This window comes from Solanum tuberosum, unplaced genomic scaffold (genome assembly GCF_000226075.1).
Source record: "Solanum tuberosum cultivar DM 1-3 516 R44 unplaced genomic scaffold, SolTub_3.0 scf00018, whole genome shotgun sequence".
In the NCBI taxonomy this organism is placed as follows: Eukaryota; Viridiplantae; Streptophyta; class Magnoliopsida; order Solanales; family Solanaceae; genus Solanum; species Solanum tuberosum.
Window position 1 is genome coordinate 3,071,591 of NW_006238944.1, and position 21,590 is coordinate 3,093,180.

Below are 21,590 nucleotides of genomic sequence, written 5' to 3' on the forward strand. Positions count from 1 at the left end.
CCTCATCTGACATTCGTTGTCACACCCTTAGATTTATTTACATGTTTACGATAATTTCTATTCCTATAACCGAATAGACCACTTCATAACTTCATAACTGAATTTAAACACATACTGCTCCCTGTGGGTTCGACCCCAACTCTTCGTTGGGTTTTATACTAATTAACGATCATCTACACCTAGTATTGGATGAGGTGTATTTGACATCGATCACCACCTTACCTTATTTGTGAGGTATCGTTGAGTGTTATCAATTCATTAGCATTGTTGCATTGTGGGCAAGATGTGTTAATTCTGATTGATACAAAGAATCAAGTAAGATGCAAAACATAGTTTAAGAATACATAGAGTTAACCTTGGACATAATTACTTAGGGCATGTAGTTAAATCATGCTTCACTTTTCGGAGATGGTTAGTATTTTTTGAATTTGTTATTATTGTCTAGCTATTTTTTTTTCTGCTTCTCCAAATAATGTCTCCAGTGATCCCAATCAGTTGCGATGGGAAGTGTGACTATAATCACATTGTCAAGATTAATGCTTCTCCCTTCTATAATTGCACACACTCACCTTTTAATTTCTTAGGTCTCATTACTATTGACTCTCAAATGTTGAACAATAGTAGAGAAGAGCATCACTCATAGTTAAAGGAGGAAGCCTTTTACTTTAATTTTAGAAAATTTTGAGTATTTTCCATGACCTTAGAGCATGGGTATCTACTCTTATCCCTTGAAATTTTGCTCTATCTCATACCACATATAATGATGTGAAGTAGAGAGTTGTAAGAATTTTTAACAATTAGTTATTCCTTCCATACGTTGCAATTGGGAAAGAAAAACCATTGATTGGAAAAAGCTAGACTACCGAGTACAACATATAACAAACTCTTAGGATACTTCCGATCTGGTTGCACATATAAAAAGTACCAATTCACATTCAATTCCTTCTCTAGTAGAGATTATCTCCCAAAAAGGGTTGCCATGCACCTGCCTCCCCTGCCAAGAACTTAACCTTGGTTTAGAAAACCAAAAGCCTATAGGCTACTATAGACTTTTGGTTTTCTATATCTCTAATTTCTAAGTCGTGAAAAACGTGCTAATTGCTTCAAGTTGTTGCAACTTCGTTACTTGTCTAAAAAAAACTGTTGCAACTCATCAAATTGAATAGAAATTTAATGGCCCATCAACTTTCGCCCTATCCACCTTTTTCTTGGTTTCTCCCTTCAAAATCAAGGCAAGCCCCTCTTTTGGTCTTTCCCACAAAAAAAAAAAAGATCCTCTAACTTAGTTAGATGTCTCCACTTCCCATAGTCACTTGTCATTGCTCCTAACCCTATGCAACCTAAACAATTTTGACACCAACCTTTGCTTGAATAAATGAAAGTGACTTTTCTGACCATTATAATAAATAAATCATGTAGGAATAGGTTAAATTTTTTTACTAACATATGGTTATTCTTCAACAATTTCTAAGAGAGAGTTATATTTAACTAGATAGGTTTAAGACTATAAAAGTTGATTGTGAGGAACCTACCAAGTATTCCAGCACAAGTTAAAGTACAGAAGCACCTTAGCTATCAGTTTGTAAATAATAGTACAACATGCAATGGGTCTAAAATCTTTGACATAAGTAGGATTGGGAACTTTGGGTACTTATGTCACTGTTTTACAGTTTATCCCAATCAAAAACTTCATAAATTTCTATTATATATATAGTGGACTTGTTAACATGCTTTCAAGATCACTACTGATTTTTACATTATGAAATTCCTAATGTATCTATAGTGGATTTGTTAACATGTCTCCAAGTTCACTTCTAAATATCCCAGTTCCCAGAATGCCTTTGAAGGACTTCAAAAATTCTTATTGTATTTGTAGTGAATCAGTTCATATGTCTCTAAGCTCACTACTGATGTTAAATACCTTCTTTTTTTTTTTTGCTTGCCTTGCTTTCACAAAGATTTGAAAGAACTTGGTATTAGAATCTCCATAGGTGATCCAAGTGACTTTTGGATCTTTGAGATTTTTTTCAATTTTCATATGGTTCTGATATATGATATAACTCCTAACTCGTGATGTTTTTTCCATTATATTTCATCTTTTGATACATTTGTTTTATTATCACAAGTCATGCAGTCTTATGTTAGAAAATTTTGCTTATTAAATATTTCAATATGACGAACAGTCATGGAAATTATTTGAAGACATTATTTTATTGGACTAGTTATATAATGGTATTAGTTATTTCGTTCAAATAAAGAGGCAGAACCTAGGAGTGCAGACTACTATTCAAAGAATTGAAGATACAACCCAAGTTTATTTATTTTCTGCATTGGCATTGGAGTTGTATGCTTCCTGTTGTCGCTGGCACATGCAAAAGGTGCATTTAACAGAACCAAAAAAGAAAAACCTTAGAGTCGTCGACTCATGTAGCCTAGGAGAGAGAAAAGGCTGGTGAGAGGAGGGGAAAGATAGGGAGTCGAGAGGACATTGGCAAGATCAACAGTTGAAGAAGAGTGGTTGTTGTGATGATGTGTCCTAGGAGGAGTGCACATTCATATTTCTATATACAATTTTTGCATTACTAATACCTAAATTTTTAATTGCTACACAACTTATTTCTTAACCAAATGACCCATTATTGTTTGCATGATAAAACAAAGACAATAAAAGTGTCTATAAATTTGAATTAGAAATAATACGATGAATATAGAAAAAACATATAGGAGTATAATAATAATAATAAAACCATGGTATTTATTTGATAAAATTGCATATAAAATTCAAAAAAATATTAATTTCACAGTAGAGAAAAGCTTAATTATCACTTTGTTTCCTATTTGTAATAAATAAAATTTTGGAGAACTACTGTATATACAGAGTCCTGGGGTTTCTCAAACTTCAGTGGTGGCTAGTGTGAAGATGAATAAGCTGCCAACTGGAAAATTTTTATTATGTATGAGGTATGCCAAGTCATACTTGTATGAGACATTATTTGATTGACAAATAGATTGGGATCCATCTGCCAAGTGACAAAGGGCATCTATTATGCCTTTTTTTTTTGTTTTACGCTTATTTTAATATATTTTTTGTTTTCATTTTTTAAAATCTTTTTTTCATTCTTAACTATTCTAACTAGTTTATGTTTTTTCTTTTTTTTATTTTTTTTATTTTACACTTATTTTAATATATTGTTTGTTTCCATTTTTTAAATGTTTTTTTTTTCGTTCTTATCTAATCTAATTAGTTTATGTTTTTTCTTTTTTATGTATTGAATTTTGATTTATTTTTTTATGATCACCTCTATAAGTTTTTATTCCTATTCTATGTTATTTATTCATATTATAATAAATAATTGTTTGTATTTATTTTTTCGTTTATAAAATTAAGATATAAGTAAAAAAAAATTAATTCTAACATGAAAATAGTATCAAAACTTATGTAATTGTTTGTCAAGTTCATTGATGCTCTTTCCGTTATATTTTTTTATTGAAGAGTATTTGATGGATTTAAGTGCTTCTAAAAACATGAAAATGTCGAAAGAAGAATAAAAGAACAAATTAATTTTATACCTTCTTTGTTTTTCTTTTACGAATTTCTTAAGAAATCATAAATAAAATAACAGTTTTACTTATTTATATCTTTATTTTTTAAATTTTTTTATAAATTTTATCTACACTTTCAAAGAGAATTAATTGTTATAATAACATAGAAACTTTGTAATTAATTATATCTTAATTTGTAATTAACAAATAATTTTATATAACTATTATTAGCAATATAAATAATTAGTATCGACATGAAAAAATAATGTCAGTATGCTAGAAACAGAATAAATTAGGCTAGAATTTTTTAATTTTATAGTTTCCATGAATAAAATTACTTTATTAAAATATGGTGGTGAAAAATTTGGAACAATTTGAAAAAGAAATCAAACAAAAAAGTAAGAGAGAGGGAAAACGTCATAAATGAAGAGAGAGAAAGAGCTTGGGTAATTTTTTGAAATGGGACCCAATTATCCACTTGTCAAACAATAAATGGAGTCTCATACAAGTATTGTCTACCACATCATATTTGTGCCTCATACATAATAAAATTTTTCTACAGAGTCCTATTAAGAGTAGATTTCACCGTTAGTCCCAAAGCTTTGAAATACAGGCCATGAAGCTCGGTCTCATTACTGCATATTCCCGTTCTTCTCCGACCACCGTCACACTCATCTCTGGCAATCCCCATGCTAAAACAGCGACGTTCGGCGTGAAATTTCCCTCTTCCTTCAGACTCAACTCCGGCTACAAAATCTCTAGCTTCTCCCTGACAATTTGTTCGTCTAAATCATCATCTGCAGTTGATTCTGCCGGTGCCGGAACGGAAACCTATAATCAAACTGTAGATGGAGAAATTTCGTCGCCTCAGGTTACGGAATCGCTCAATGTTGAAGTCGGAAGCCCTAAAATTCTACCGAATTATTTCCCTCCCAAATTAAGCTTAAGTGACCAAGCTTTCTTTCTCTTGGCCTTCATTGCTTGCACGGTACTTTTAATTAAATTCTCTATGTTTTTTTCATTCGTTAATATTTGCGATTTTAACATTGAGTGCATTTTTTTGGTTGAGAAATTGTCAGTGTTTGAGATTTGCATTTTTAAAGGGTAAATTTTTTTTATGAGATTTTCTTTGTTATGCAGACATCGGTGGCTTTCACAAGTCTGGTAGTTGCAACTGTACCAACACTGTTTGTGAGTTCTCTTGATCACTTGGTTGGCAATTTCTTAGTACTTTGGTTTAAGCATTCTTAATTTTCTTCCCTTTTATTGAGATCATATTGCAAGGGTGTTTGCACCTGTTTTTGTGTATGGCGTTTGTATGTTTAAACTTTTGAGTGAAACTTCATACACCGGGTATCTATGCTAATAAATAGAAGCTAAGCGTGTGCTTTGAGGTAGAAAGCCAGGTTTTTGTGCTGCTGGGTATATGATTGAGGGATTCTGTTTGAGTGTATGGTGAGAATGTCTTTCCATGATATATTGTATAAATGTTATACTTGGATGCAATAAAAAAAGTGATGTGAAACCTTCCCTATGTTTACTTCAGAAGGTCTTAGTTTTGTTTCCTTTTGACTGGAGCGAACAAATAATTTTTTGAGATGACAGTGTCATTGAAGCTTGGCAAGTTCGTTTAGTTGTTAGTTTATGCTGAGAGTCTTGGCTCCATTGAATATAGAGATACAAAGCCCTGAGGGGAATTGTTATATTTTAAACGAAAAAGGGTCAAAATGCTCCTAGTGTATTGAAAACGGTTTATATTTTCCCTCCTTCAACCTAGTGAACTATAATTTCGTTAACATTAATTTTCAGGTTAGAAATGACCCTCCTTCTACCTATTAGATCCCATTTGTCCTTAACGTTAAATTTGGCACTAAAAATGCCCCTACTTTTATGGAGTTATGAGATGTCATATGTGGGCCTTGAATAACTCAGTACTACCTATTTAATTGAAGTCCTACATATGTCATCTCATAATTTCATTAGAAGGAATGACGCTTTAAACCGTAAAGGGAAGTTGGGGTCCAAGAGTGGAAGGGGGGGGGGGTTATTTTTAACTCGAAATTAACATTAATGACAATTATGGTCCAATAGGGGAAAGGAGGGCAAATATTTAAACCATTTTCAATATGTAAGGGACATTTTTGACCTATGTTAGAAGCCTTTCCCATCCCCGTACATCTTAAAACAAAGAAATAGTTTAGCTTTGTTCTTCTTTCACTTGCATACGTTTAGGTTGTGAATAGTCTTTAGAAGGTTCAGGGACCTTGAGAGATAACAGTGTGCAATACAAGCTCCAAAAGTGTCATCATAAGATCCTACATTTATTTAATTTGTTGGAATATACTATTTATCTATTTTCTAATTTTGGTTAAAAAATCATAACGGATGTGTACACATATAATGTGGTCTACATCAATTAATTTATGAGTAGTCCTGTTCTTGCACCAAGGCAAAAGAATAAAGTATCTTAATAACAATCTAAAGGATATGACCTAGTGAGATGGAAGACATTCTTTTCGTGGTGCTTGTGGTGCATTTGTGCTTGATACAAAAACAATTGTCTTAAAGATCTACTCTTCTTATTCAAAGGATTAGTGGAGTACTCATAGAACTTGGTCTCACTTTTTACACATGCCTTTTACGGAAATGGATTCTTGAAATGTAACACAAATAATTAACATAACGGCCTATAAGTTATGAATTGTGAGAAAAATGCTGATTACTGTGTGAATGTGGAGCCAATAGTTTCGGAACACCTCAGTTCAACTCATTTGATCTTTTTCTGTAGGCGATGCGTAGAGCAGCAATATCTTTGTCAAAGTTGGCAGATACTGCTCGAGAGGAGCTTCCTAGTACAATGGCTGCTATCAGGCTGTCTGGGATGGAAATCAGTGACCTTACACTGGAATTGAGTGATTTAAGGTAACAAATTTTCTCACTCGAAAGGGACTGGCCAGTTTCTCTTAGGATAAACTCACTGAAGTTCTTTGAAGATATCAAAATCTGGAAGCAAGATAGTATTGGCATTTCGAAGGGAATAATGATTCCTAGATATCTCAAGGACTAAGTTACTTCAACTTAATGATATACTTACTATGGTTTATGATTTAAAAGCTTATTCTTCGCGTATTTTGAGAGAGCCTTAATGTTGTGATGACTCAAAAAATGTAATCCGTTGAGAAAATCTCGAAGACAGACTCTCAATGTGATGGTTATTAGTATGAGAAATCAAAAGAAATATTTGGTTAGTTTGTTGTTTAGATGTCATGTTGCTAGTTTTGCAATATAATCTGGTGTACCATATTTTTAAGAACTTCAAGAAAAATAACATGATATTCTGCAATACATGTTGGAGTTATCCAAATTATTTAAGTTATGTAGTCGTATAATAATAGTTGGAATATAAATTGCCGTGCTTATTGGAAGTATACCTATGGAATGGGGTGGAAACTAGAAAGGTATCAATTTTTCATCAGAACTTGGGAAATAAACAAATTTGCTTCTACAAGAACTCACAAGTAGCTGGAACTTGTTGCTGGTGGAGGTGGTAGGCATCCTGTGGAATTAGTCAAGGTGTGTTGTGTGCGAAAGCTAGCCCGGACACCACGATTGTCAAAAAAAAAAAAAAAAAAAAAAAATCAAAAGCAGCACTGTATAAAAAAACCTCTTAGGTAATTTTTACCTACGAACAATTGTACCTTGGGCCAAGTGAACGTCCTTTTGAATTTACCTCCCCATAGGCCCTGTCACGACCAAGACCGTTGTGAGTGGCACCCACTCTAACCCTCTTGTGGGGGAACCAACTACCAACCCAAAAACTTAACTCAAAACACCATCCTAAAGCCATGTCATAATATAAATAGAATGAAAACAATTTAAAATAGCATAAGAATTGAGTTCCCATAAACTCAATCAGAAGTCACAATAATTGCGGAAATAAACCCCTAATATTGAAAGTCGTAGTAACAAAATTCTAAATAGTAAGGAGCTTTATTGCATTCAAAAAGCAGAATCCTCCTAGGCACGAATACCAATGCACTTTCTCTGTCCTACTTTCTAGGGCAGTAGAAGACCATTTTTCCGGCAGCAACCACCGGAATCTTAGCCTTTTCTTTCTAAGCCAACAATTATCACCCACTGTGATAATTGCTACACACTTTAGCCTAGGATGGAAGAGAATAGAATTTATTTTAATGCTGGGTTTAAGTCATTTGACATCACTAGATGGAACTCGAGCAAGTCTGAATGGTATGAATGGGTTGAAAGAAGTAGAAAGAAGATGACGAGGTCAGTTATGAGCAAGAAAGCTATGGAATGGATATGTTTCTGCCTGAGAGAGGCTTCAAAGGAGCATAAAAAGGAGACGAGAAGATGGAAACTAGCAGATAGAGAGGCAGAGCTTTTTTGTACTAAGAAGCAAAATGAATATGGGAAATTTATGAGCGTGATAACCTTAAATAGTGGTGGAAGGTCGGCTTAATCATACCGGAACTTGCATTAAATGCAGGGTGGGTGGATATTGCATTAAAGATTGAGAGATTCATTAAATGTCATCAAAGAGAGAAGGAACATTCTTTCTCAAGGGTGACGGAGGAAGAATACTCTTATGCTGAGGCTGTCCAACAGAGTAAATGGGGGAGCAGTAATTTAAGAAGAGCCGAGATGAACACCAAGAAAGGAAGCATTCTGATTACTAAGCCAGTGAATATTAAGGAGGAAGATCTCCTCAAGAGATGTCTTATAGGATATTGCACTGCAGGAAAGAAGGAGAAACCAACTCTGGCGGATATCAGGAGCTGGTCCTCAACAAACTGGAAAAAGGTCTTTGGAGTCAACATATATGAATTGAACAGCGAAATGTTCCTTTTCGAATTCCCCAATAGATACATGGCGGAATTGATCATCCAAGGCCAATGGAGGTGGAAGAGTAGCATATTTCATCTAGATTGGTGGAGTCCAACAACAGGGTGCACTCCTAGCCCGTCAACTGTGCGTGAAACTTGGATTAGAGTAGTGGGGATTCCATTGCATTTGTGGTCTAGGAAGGTCTTCCAAGAAATTGGGGATCTGTGTGGAGGTTGGATTGAGACAGAAGAAGAAACTGAGCTAAAAAACCACCTGAAGTGGGCAAGGATTCTGGTGAAAAACAACGGGAGAAACCTTCCGAAAGAGGTCTCTGTTGCTTGTGATGGAATCACATATTTTTTTCCAATTTGGGCAGAAAGCAAACCCAGATTCGAAATAAGGCCGGAAAGTGGAGGCATAGTCGCCGGGGAAGATGAGGTCTTTTGCCCAGGGAATAGGTTTATCCAGAGGTCTGATGGCGTAAATATCTGTGACATAGTACCAAAATCCCATCCTTTTAGGGATTTTAGTACGTCAAAGCACGTGGGCTGTACTTCGACAGCTGGAAAGTCAATGGGGAATGGAGCACGTGAGAGGCATGTGAGTTTTTTAAATGAGAGGGCTGAACTGGGCCCAGCAGGAAAGCCCAAGAAGAATAACAATTCCAAATGGCCCAATGGCCCTGATTTTGCAGCACATGTCATCTTTAATGATTTACAAGGGACAAAGATCGGCTACACAGAAACCCATAAATTGGCTGGTGACATAACAGCCTTGCACGTGTTCAATTCAGGCCAAGGAAAGCAGAACATGAACACAAAAGTCGTGACAGAGCTGCTGGAGGAAGAAATCAGGGGAGATTTGATGATAACGGGAGAGGAAGAACCTAACTCCACAGATAGGGGAGAGGATAGAGAAATTACAAAGTCAGGGGAGACTGGGCTAGCAATACAAAGCTCAAACACAGAAATAGTTAATTGGGAGGTGGAGGAACCTGTACCAATTATGGTGCAGCAACAACAAAGGGCTCAAGATGTAGACAAAGCGAATTCAACATGGGTACAACAGAACTTGATAAAACTGGGGAAAATCTTTGGGATCGATTTCCAAGGGCATGAAGAGGAGGCAACAGAGTTACTACTACAAATAGACAGTTGCAGACAAGTCAGGAGAATGGAGCAGGATACAGAAGTTAAGAAACTCAAGATCAAGGGTGCACAAGAACTTAAAAGTCTTGTAGCCTTTGATGTAAAATTTAAAAGTTCTGGAAGTAGGAATAAGGGGAGGAACACAATTTTCAATACATGATGAAGTTTAAGCTAATATCATGGAATGTTAGGGGATTAAACGACAGGGAGAAGAGAAGGGTTGTACATAGTTTGTTGTCTGGATGGAGAGCAGATATAGTGTGTCTCCAAGAAACAAAAATTGAAGGGGATATTTCAGAGATGGTAAAACAGATTTGGGGAGGCAGGTGGATTAGACATGCCTGTCTAAAAGCAAGTGGAACAAGAGGAGGTATCTTATTGATGTGGGATGCGAGGGCATGGATGGGGGAGGTCTTGGAAATTGGTTCTTACACCATTACTTGTAAATTTGAATCACAAACCCAGAATTTTAGCTGCCATATATCTGGAGTGTATGCTCCTAATTGTTACAAGGAAAGGAGACTTGTATGGGAAGAATTGAGCTCAGTAAGGGGGTTGATAGAGTGGGAGAGGAATAAAAGCTACTTCAAGTTTGAAAATTGGTGGCTGCAGTCAGAAGGTTTTGTGGATAGAGTTAGAGAGTGGTGGAGCTCCTTCAGTTACACAGGAAGACCTGATTATGTTTTGGCATGCAAACTTAAAGCACTGAAACTTAAGCTAAAGGAATGGAAACAAGAAGAGGGTGGAAATCTGGGCAGTCAAAGAAGGAGATTGTTAGAGCAGTTAGCAGAATTAGATACAGAAAGGGTAAATAGAACTCTCACTGTGGAGGAAACGACAAAAAAGGCTGCAATCTTACTTGAGTATGAAGAGCTAGTCAAGAAAGAGGAAGTTTCATGGAGACAGAAATCAAGAGTACTATGGTTGAAGGAGGGAGACAAGAACACCAAATTCTTCCACAAAATGGCAAATGCTCACAGGAGATATAACAATATAGATCAACTCATGATACAAGGAGAGGTTACTCAAGAGAAAAGCAGAATTGAAGGGGAGATAATAGCATATTATAAGAACCTGTATAGAGAAACACATCAATGGAGACTTTCTTATAATAATGTTGAATGCCCAATGTTGACTGAAGAGGAAAAAATGTCCCTGCAAGGCAGATTCGAGGAGAATGAAGTTCTAAATTGCCTAAAGCTATGTGCAGCCGATAAGGCTCCTGGTCCAGATGGGTACACAATGGGTTTCTTCATCAAGTGTTGGGATGTACTGAAGAAAGACATCATGGACACATTTCAAAACTTTTATGAGCAAGAAGTCTTCGAGAAGAGTTTCAACGCTACCTTCATTGCACTCATTCCAAAGAAAAAAGGAGCCAATGAGTTAAGGGACTACAGACCAATTAGCCTCATAGGGAGCATTTACAAAATACTCTCCAAAGTTCTCACAGAAAGGTTGAAAGTTGTGATAGACAAACTGGTGGACTCACAGCAAATGGCTTTTATAAAAGGGAGACAAATTATGGATGCAGTGTTGATTGCTAATGAAGCTGTAGATTCCAGGAATAAGCAGAAGAAACCTGGCATTCTATGCAAGCTGGACATAGAAAAAGCATATGATCATGTGAATTGGAAGTACCTTCTGAAGATTTTAGAGATGATGGGATTTGGACAAAAATGGTTGAACTGGATTAGCTTTTGCATTTCTACAGTTAGCTTCTCTGTTCTGATTAATGGGTCCCCTGCAGGGTTTTTTCAAACTCAAAGAGGACTCAGGCAGGGTGATCCATTGTCCCCTTTCTTGTTCTTAATTACTATGGAGGGGCTGAATAATATGCTCAAGACAGCAAATATGAGAGGATGGATAAAAGGTTTTGATGTGGCTAGAGAAAATACAGAAAGCTTGGAGGTGACACATCTTCAGTATGCAGATGATACATTGATTTTTTGTGGAGCTGAGGAAGACCAACTGAAATACTTAAGGGTGATCCTGGTGTTGTTTGAAGGGGTATCCGGGTTGCACATTAACTGGATTAAAAGTTCTATGTATACTATCAATGAGGTCAACAACATAGAATTGTTAGCTTCAATTCTAGGGGGTGAAGTAGGTACTCTACCTACAACATATTTGGGTATGCCATTGGGAGCAAAATCCAAGTCCTTAGAAATTTGGAATGGTGTGATAGAGAAGTGTGAGAAGAAGCTGGCCAGATGGAAAACTCAGTACTTGTCAAGAGGGGGTAGACTGACCCTCATTAACTCAGTCCTGGATGCTCTCCCAACTTACATGCTGTCTCTATTTCCCATCCCACCAGGGATCACTAAAAGACTAGACAGCATAAGAAGGAAGTTCTTGTGGCAAGGAAACAAAGAGAATAGAGGTTTTCATCTAGTAAAATGGAATGCAGTGACAACTGGAAAGAAGAATGGTGGTCTGGGAATAAAGAATATGGAGCTACATGGCAAAGCACTCTTAATGAAGTGGTTGTGCAAATACTCAAATGAAAAACAAACACTTTGGAGAAGAGTGATAGGTGCCAAATATGAGAATGAAGATAGTTGGATGACTAAGATTGTGACCACACCTTATGGGATCAGTTTATGGAGATCCATAAGAGCATTATGGGAGGAAGTTAAACCCAAATTCAAGATGAAAGTGGGGAATGGGAACAAAATCAAATTCTGGAAGGATGAATGGCATGAGAAAGGTAACCTGGAAACTCTTTTCCCTGATATTTACAATCTGGCAATGTTCCAACAAAGAACTATTGCAGAACTATGGACACCACAAGGGTGGAATTTCATCTTCAGGAGAGAACCAAATGACTGGGAAGTGATGAGGTTGGCAGAATTCCTCAAGTTGGTTGGACATTTTACTGGACTTCAGGCATATGAGGATATGCTTTGGTGGAAAGGCAACAATAGAGGAGAGTTCAAAGTGCATTCAGCTTACAGGCTGATGGATGAATCAAGCCAGCAGAGTCCCATCTGGCCTTGGAAACAAGTATGGAAGTGTAGAATCCCACACAAAGTCTCATGCTTTATTTGGCTGCTAGCTAAGGAAGGAAGCTGCCCTGACTCAGGATAATGTAATGAAAAGGGGGATAACCTTATGCTCTAGGTGTTTCCTATGTGGGGAAACCTTAGAAACTGTAAACCATCTATTTCTACACTGCAAATACACCCGGCAGCTTTGGAGGATTTTCTTGAGCCTTAAAGGCATATCCTGGACTATGCCTAGGAGAGTTACTGAGGCCTTGTACAGCTGGGAGGAGGCAGGTGCCCTTGCAAAAGACAGAACTAGATGGAGAATTATCCCTGCTTCAATATGGTGGGCAATCTGGAAAGAAAGGAATTCCAGATGTTTTGAAGGCATAGAAAATAGTGTGCAGGATGTTAAACTAAACTGCATTTTGTTGTTATGTTTTTGGTGTAATCAATTATACTCAAATGACACTGTCTCTATAGTTGATGTTTTAGACTCAATATAGAAATAGAGTAGGAGTGTCTAGAGTGCATCTGTATATAAGGTTTGAGTACAACCCATGTACTTTTGTGATATAATACATCGTTACCATTTTCAAAAAAAAAAAAATTCTAAATAGTCAAGGATGGGGATGCAACACCAAAAACTTGTAAAAAATATAACTAATAGTCTAATGTCTTTTCCCGAAAAGATGGACAAGAAGATGTAGAGGAACCCATGACATCTTCGAAGAGCAACTCGGCCTTGGATTCGAAGTCAAGTGTCCCTTAATTGAGGTCTCGTATCAACCACTGGCTTGTACTCAACAAGAAAAGAATAGGTGTTGTGTCAATACACAACTACAGTGTACTGGTAGGATGATAAGGCACGTATCTTCCATACTTATTCAAGGAGGAAGAAGCGAAGAAAGATAGAAGAAGATAACAATTTGCATCTTCTCAAATTCCAAGAGGTTTCACCCATGGAGCATTGAGTAGTTTCTTGCAGTTATTAGGAGTTACTTTGCAGTTCCTTTATGGTTACTAGAAGTTATCTATCCTTATCGTTAATAGTTATGAAGTAGTTATAGTTATCTATTATGTAATAGGAGATCTAGTAATAAGTACTGCAGGTGGTAATATATCTTTTATATGCAGAAAAGGTTGTTCTACGAGATACTTGTGTCTCTTTTTGTATTTTTTGTTGCTTTTATCCAGTATAAAACCTCGGTTTCTATCATTGGTAGCAGAGCAGTAAGATATGCCATGGTTAACACACGAAACCAACTCTTCCCACAACAAACCTATAATGTCGACTCCTGATCAGATCGGCCAACAATTGACCACCACAGCAACAAAATTGGGAGCCATTGTTTGGCTACTGATGTGGCTGCATTAAAAGCACAAAATAGGCAAAATCAGCACGGAAAATCCAAAGTTTTACTGTAAAAGGGCAAGGTTGATAGCACTTGGAGGCATCAAGAAACTTATCAACGTTCTCACACAAAGATGGAATTTCCTAAGTATGAGGGAGGAGATCCTCGAGGTTGGATTCTAAAAGCAGAGAAGTATTTTCAAAATTATCAAACACCTAATGATTGCAAGGTTGATGTGGTTTCAATGTATTTGGAAGGAGATGCATTGGATCTTTTTGCTTGGATCAACAGTGAAAGAACTATTATTACTGGGATGAGTTGGTGAAAGTTATGCAAGAAAACTATGGACCGCTAAGTTTCAAATTCCAGATGAACATTTGTGAAGTATCTAACAAACTAGATTGAGTATAGGCAGGAATTTGCAAAACGGGCAGCGTGTGTGCAAACTTGGCCAAAACATTGTTTGCTTGGAGTTTTCCTTAGCGGACTTAAAGAAGACCTTCGTGTGGATGTGAGGATTCACAAACCTTGATCTGTGTGTAAGGCGATGAGTTTAGCCTTAGAATAAGGGAAACAAGGACTAAATCAGTCCAGGTACCTTGGCCTTCTGTATCAAAACCTTCATCAATTGGGACTTCCTTTCCAGCGGCTCAAGAATCCTTTAATTTTCAATCCTCCCGCCAACCAACAGTTACATGCCCTTTTCAACAAGTCATCTCTTCCAAACACTCGACCATTGAATTCTAAACAACAAATTCGGCGAGAAAAAGGCCTATGCTACTGTTGTGGAGACAAGTTTACCCCCTGTCATCGCTGCAAACCTAGGACTTTTGCATGTTTGGAGTTATTGCAAGAGGAAAACGATGTGCAAAGTGTTGACGGTAATATGAATGAAGACATCCCTTTTACTTATTTGGGGAAAATCTCTTTTCATGCAATTTTGGGCAAAGAATTTGCTTCAACTTTGAAACTTCAAGGCACTCTTTGCCGGCATAAAGTGTTGATGTTGGTAGATAGTGGTTCGATGCATAATTTTGTAGAAGAAGAAAATTTCACAAAACTTGGGTTGGTAGTCCAATATATCCCTATTTTCGGTGTCCAAATAGGCAATGGTGAAATTATCAAATGCAACAAAGTTTGTTATGGCCTATCAGTAGAGGTTTCTAACTTGGTCATAAAGCATGATTTCTTCCCTTTTTCCTTTGGTGCCGCAGACATGGTGTTAGGTATACAATGGCTAGCATCCCTAAACACAATACAAGCCAATTGGAACCAGATGGTCCTAATCTTCCCATTGAATGAGTAAACTTATAAACTGCAAGGTGTTCTTTAGAAAACACTCACAACAACATCTTTCCAATCAGACCTTGAAGAACATATGTTGACTAGGGATGCTATGCTGAACCTTATGAAGGCAGATTATAAGCACATAGACCTCTCTTCTAATGTTGGTGATGCTATTATTTTACGTCTTCAGCCATATGGACAGAAGTCTCTGTTAGCTGCACAGTTTCCCAATTTTCGCCTTGAGGACAAGTTGTCTTTCCAGGATAGGTATACTTAGGGCTGGGCATTCTATTGGTTCGGTTCGGTTTGAGAAATTCAGTTCGGTTTTTCGGTTTTCGATTTGATGAAAATGCTAACCGAAACCGAACTGAAATATATTCGGTTCAGTTCGATTTTTACAATTTCGGTTTGGTTTTTCGGTTTGAATATCACCCTTATGAGCCTTTCTTTGATCATAAATTAAAATTTTAAATTGTATCAGTTTAAAAAAATATATATATATTTTCAATGTGATTTTAAGGATTGAGGGTTGTGGCGTCGAGATATCAATCGTCGGCAATGGAAAAAATCGACCGAACTCAAAATGTCGTGATGCAGGAAGCTTGTGCAATGGATTGAGAGTTGGTGAATTTAGGCATTTATCTATTGGGAAATTGGGTGGGCCTTTTCTTTTACTTTTTAATGGGCTGACATTTGGATTGGATTTGTATAAAATTATAAATGTATCAAATAAAATTCGGTTTTTCGGTTAACCGAAAAAATAATAATCTAAAACCGAAAACCAAACCGAATTACCAAATTTTTAAAATTAAAAACCGAAACCGAAATAAAAAAAAAATCAGTTCGGTCGGTTTTTTCGATTTGAACCAAATTATGCCCAGTCCTAGGTATACTGATAAGGCACGTATCTTCCATACTTATTCAAGGAGGAAGAAGCGAAGTAAGATAGGAGAAGACAATGATTTGCATCTTCTTAAATTCCTAGAGGTTTCACCTATGGAGCATTGAGCGATTTCTTACCGTTATTAGGAGTTATTTGGCAGTTTCTTATGGTTACAGAAGTTATCTATCTTTATTTAAAATAGTTATGAAGCAGTTATAGTTATCTATTATATACTCCCTCCGTCCCATTTTATATGAGGTACTTTGACTCGGCACGGAGTTTAAGAAACAAAGGAAGACTTTTAAAACTTGTGGTCCAAAATGAATGATAGAAATTTGTGTGGCTGTAAATCATTCCATTAAGGGTAAAATAGACATTTTATAGTTAAATTATTACTTAATATAGAAATGTGTCATACCCTTCTGGGTGGCCCAGTGGTTTGGGCTTGGGACTTCCATGTTGGAGGTCTCAAGTTCAAAACCCCTTGCCAGCGAAAGCAAGGGGTTTGCCTTCTGGGTCGAGCTCGTCGCACCGGACTTGTAGGTTACCTCTCCTATGTGGTTTGCGAGCTATTGCATAGGAGCGGGGGTTTTACCCTGTGCGCACCCAACAGGTAGCGGCTGCGGGTTTTCCTTGTCATCAAAAAAAATATATATATAGAAATGTGTCATTCTTCCATCCCCAACCTTAATGAATGGACTATGAAGCCCCAGCATCAACTGGTACAAGGAGGAGGCATGATAGCGAAGATCGATCGGCCTCCTCAACTGTGTATCGATCGAAAGGCAGGGGCCCTATCATACAGATGCACCACCAGAGTCTTCATAAGGAAGGAAAGTGACTTCGTTTAGGTGCATAGCAAGGTAGTCCAATAGAGCTGGTAAACTGCAGGTGGTAATATATCTTTTATATGCAGAATAGGTTGTTCTAAGAGATGCGAGATACTTGTCTCTCTTTGTATTTTCTATTGTTCTACGAGATACGAGATACTTGTATCTCTCTTTATATTTTATGTTGATTTTATCCAATATAAAACCTCGGTTTCTATCATAGGATCACACAGCCAGTTCCAAACTAGGAATGTAAACAAATAACCACAACATAATAAACATGACCAACACATATAACAACAATCACTATCACAACTCCCAGTCATGATATCCTGAATCACCAATACTTTGAGCATGTCCCACATGATCAAAATAAACAAGAACCTGGTCGTTTCATGGAACCACAAATACACATACCCGGTTCTCTCAAGGAACCCACACACAAATTGTTAGTGTACCAGTGTGTACCCGAGCCAACCAGAGTTAGAATTCATACTAGACGTGGTAATTGATCCAACCGTTAGTAATCCAATACCAGTGTGGTACCCGAGACAACCAGCAATCACAGTCATAATGAACAATAACACTTGAAACCACTAGTAAAGTAAACAGGTTCACTGCATGAGATTATCAACATGATGTCATTTCATATGCTTTCCTATGTCTTCCCCAACATGCATTGCACAAGTGATATTATAAGGTAGTAGACATGCATATGTACATAAATTGGAAAATTTACAACTATCGCCTACCTCAAATCAAGCCTCTTGGAAATTCTAAAGAACCCGAGCGTTTTCCTTTTTCAATGTATTGGCTTGTTTTTGGTCTAAAACAATAATAATAATACAATAATCAAACAATAGTGGCCTAACAATAGCTCGATTATACTCAAATCCTAGCCACGGGACAAATTATTTATCATTCTACCCAAACCAGGGTTTTTCGCACCATTAATTCGAGTCAAGACCTTCCCCCAAGAGTAATACTCTATATTCTAAGGATTAAGGATCGAATTACAAGAGTGGGAAATCTTACCTTTATCGAGAAGAATGATGGGAAACAGGTGAAAAAGCCTTAAGTCGCCTCTGTAGTTACCCTAAATGAAATAACCAAATAATGATTGGTTTAGGGACTTTTCTGCCCAAAAACTCGACTTTTCCCCTCTATGGCGGCTGTCAGCCTGCTATAGCGGCTGTCAGCCCGCTATAGCGCTTGCACACTCTCGCTATAGCAGCACGAACTTCAGAGACTCAGATGTCCCTAAAAAGTCCATTTGTCACAACATACCTTCTTTTCTTGATGTTCCCAACTATCCCCCTCATGTCAAGTTTGATTCCGGGAGTTTCTCACCTGAATTCGATTCCGTAAAGCCCCATGGGTTCCTTAATATCTTGGCTACTAGAAAATATAAACCAAGCCTAGACATTTTCACCCCACCCATTCCTGGATGACCCTAGACCTCACCTCGATCAGATTCTGTTTGAGATTGACCTAGCCTAGAATTGTTAAGTCATTACCCGAAAAGTTTTCTAGCCTGATTTCTTTCATCATTGGCCCAGTCACAACGACCGGGACGGGTCGTTACAGGCCCATACTTGACAAGATGCTAAGGAACATATACTTTCTCTGGGTTTCTACTTACCACATTCTATGTCTTTTGCATTATGGTAAATAGCTAACCCTGATAACCTTGTTCATTTTCGTCCTTGCACTACTTGTGTGTGACTGCTGATCCCATTCTCCATAGATTTCACTTCCTGCAAACAAGTTTTATTTCATACCTCTGTCACATTTCCTGATTTTTGATAACTTTTAATCCTCACTTTCTGCTTATAGTCTGTTCTCGGTATCATGTATGATGGAAACATATCCTCTAATAAATGCAAATTAGTGCAGTTGTTTACGGCATGATAAATGTTTATTACCTTAGATGGGAGGTTATGGAGGGACATATATTAGGGTAGATGGTTAGTTAGGTAGTTGAGAGTTGTCTTGCCTATTTCTAGTAGTCATTGTATAACTTTGAGAGTTTCTTGTTATTCCATCCTTGTGTCTACTTGATGTTTCTTGCACTTCGATTATCGTATTATTGTTGTAGTGGCTGTTCCTTTTTAGTATGCTTTGTCATGCTTTCTTTAGCATTTTGTCTTGACTTCTTCTCTCTCGTTGTTTTCCTTTTCAAACTGCTTTGTAATGTTTTTACTTGAGCCGAGGGCCTATTGGAAATAACCTCTCTACCTCACTAGGGAGGGGTAAGGTCTGCGTACACACTACCCTCCGCAGACCCCACTTGTGGGATTTCATTGGATATGTTGTTGTTGTTTGTTTACGACATGATAAAGATTCAAATCCATCTCAGGGAAGAATTGTTCAGCTATAGTAATGGCATTATCTTAAGTTACCAATTTCAAAAAGAAAATAATGGCAATATCTTCTTGATATTTCCTTGGGACAGTTTGGAGAGTAAGGTATGGAATCTCTAAAGATTTAACTTGAAGTGCACTGGATGAATTTTTTTCTACTGTCTTTATTAAGTAGTAGAATTAAGAAGAGTGAGTAGCCGATTATATTTTATTTCTCTGACAGCCTTCTGCTTTGGTTGCTCTGGTGTGCTCTACGTAATTGGTCTCCAATATCAAAAGAATGTGAAGTGTCCTATTCAGAGTCTCTGATGAATCCAACATCAGTGAGATATAGATAGAGCAGATTGGATCAAGGCTAATTCCAGCTTAATCTCCACCTAACTGGGTTGAGTGGCTAACTAAGAGTTTCTTGCAACTCTCTGATATCATCGCTGAATGGTTTTGCGATATTGCCTTTAGATTTGACCACCTCTGCTAATCCTCTGTGGTAGGCACAATCGGACGTGATTTCCTGCTTTGGTAATGCTTTTAGGCACAAACTAATTTTTGTAACTATGGGAAGGAGAGAACAAATATAGTATCAGTTGTACTGTCTGAAGATGGGTATTCTATTGATTTAATGTGCTGGGGTTGAAAAGTGGCAGATTTCAAGAGGGTTACGGAATGTTAAACTAGAGAAGAAATTAATAGGAAAATAGAACATTTGTGGTAGTTTCTTGGACATTAGGTTTCTAACATGCTATTTGTTGAGAGAAATCCCTAGAGTTTTCCTGTTAATAAGAAAAGGAAATAGGAAAAAAGAACTTCAATGTAAAGAAATGTTGAACATCAACCAAGAGCTCAGGAGAAAATGGGAATTAAGATGATGCATTGTCACATTCAAAAACAATTCCAACTGAAACAATCTAAAATAGTATGTAACAGGTGCCCGGTGGAATTGCAGCTTGTGGGTATTGAAGGTTCATGTTTTAAATATCAAAATAGCTAACCAGTCAATCTCGAGAAACCTGGGAAACATTATTTCAGAAGCTTTAGGCCATTCTTATTGTGGAAAAAACGTAATAAAATTGGACTCTCTGGTGAGGTAATAGGATGTGATTCACGTAAGCTTTCTAATAAGGTGGCCAAGGTCTGAGGCAAATGTATGAACTCATGTCCACTATCAGTTCCATAATTTTTCTTTAAGCCGCACACTTTGCCCATTGATTCAGATATGTTTAAGCTACGACACAATATATGTTCCCGAGAGTAATGATGTTATTGTATGTGATACTCAGTCAAGAGATAGCTGATGGTGTCAACAAATCTGCTCGAGCTGTGCAAGCAGCAGAAGCTGGAATCAGACAAATTGGGTCTCGTGCTCACCAGCAAACAATGTGTATGCTCTCTCTCTCATATATTCCTTACATAATGGCAGATCATGTGACTTCTTCCTAATTTAAGACTGCTTACTTTCTGTTCGAATGTGTCATTAGCAATGATTCAGGAGAGAGCAGATCTTCCAATCATATCTTTGCAGCCAGTTGTAACTGGAGCAGCAAAGAAAACTTCTCGTGCTGTTAGCCAAGCTACGAGAAGATTCATGAATATGATCTCTGGAGGTGAACTTGGCTCAGAAATGGAAGACAACAGTGAAATTGATCCAGAACCTTAAGAGAGGATGTCTCCATTATTTTACGCTATTGGCAGAGTAAAAACATGCTTTTATGTTCCAAACAAAATCCTGAACATGAACAACACATGTAAAAGCAATGATTCAGAACGTTTTTCAGTAAATATTAGCCATCTTTCAAGAATGAGGTAGGCAGCTACGTTTTCAACGCCTGCTGTGTGGGAAGGAGAGTTTCTTCTGCTCGATTTCACACTCGAGATTGTCAGAACTGAACAGCAAATCATGGTTATCCAGTTATTCACTAGTGAGCTACATAATTTGTTCAATTTTATTTTTAAGCATTTGTCAAAAACAATTTGGATATTTTATCTTTGCACATGGTGAACCACAGATGTTTCTTGTAGAATGACTTTCAATGTTAAATGTGAAATTGTATTGGGGAAAATTACCACTTATATAGATTTACTAGTTAAGAAAATGCCCTGCTCAAGTCCAACATTTTGTTGTTTTTTCATGGAATTTTTACCTCTATTTATTATTTTCCTTTTTGGGGTAGTTTTTTTCCAGTGTATAACGTAGGTTTACTTTTAATAGCTAAAATTAGAGAATAAGGGTCCCTTAATGTTAGACTTATAAATGTTTTACTATATCATCAGGATTTTGTTGTGGGTCAAGTATGTTTTTCCACTTTCTTAGTAATTCCCGGATTTCTTTTCAGATCAATGAAGAAAAGAAAT

General features: G+C 37.0%; 1 protein-coding gene across 1 annotated transcript; it reads left to right on the plus strand.

The window, feature by feature from the left end:
• The first annotated feature begins 4,106 nt into the window (after positions 1–4,106).
• Positions 4,107–21,331, plus strand: LOC102590814 (uncharacterized). Its single transcript, XM_006340439.2, has 5 exons — positions 4,107–4,531; positions 4,684–4,734; positions 6,332–6,465; positions 20,519–20,619; positions 20,717–21,331. Exons 1-5 carry the CDS (start codon positions 4,160–4,162, stop codon positions 20,893–20,895), a joined length of 837 nt encoding a protein of 278 aa, XP_006340501.1. The 5' UTR covers positions 4,107–4,159; the 3' UTR covers positions 20,896–21,331.
• The last annotated feature ends 259 nt before the right edge of the window (positions 21,332–21,590 follow it).

Coding starts and splice junctions, on each gene's coding strand:
- LOC102590814 (XM_006340439.2), top strand. CDS start 4,160: ATGAAGCTCGGTCTCATTACTGCATATTCCCGTTCTTCTCCGACCACC. Junction 4,532..4,683: donor TGGCCTTCATTGCTTGCACG/GTACTTTTAATT, acceptor TTTGTTATGCAG/ACATCGGTGGCTTTCACAAG. Junction 6,466..20,518: donor CTGGAATTGAGTGATTTAAG/GTAACAAATTTT, acceptor TGTGATACTCAG/TCAAGAGATAGCTGATGGTG.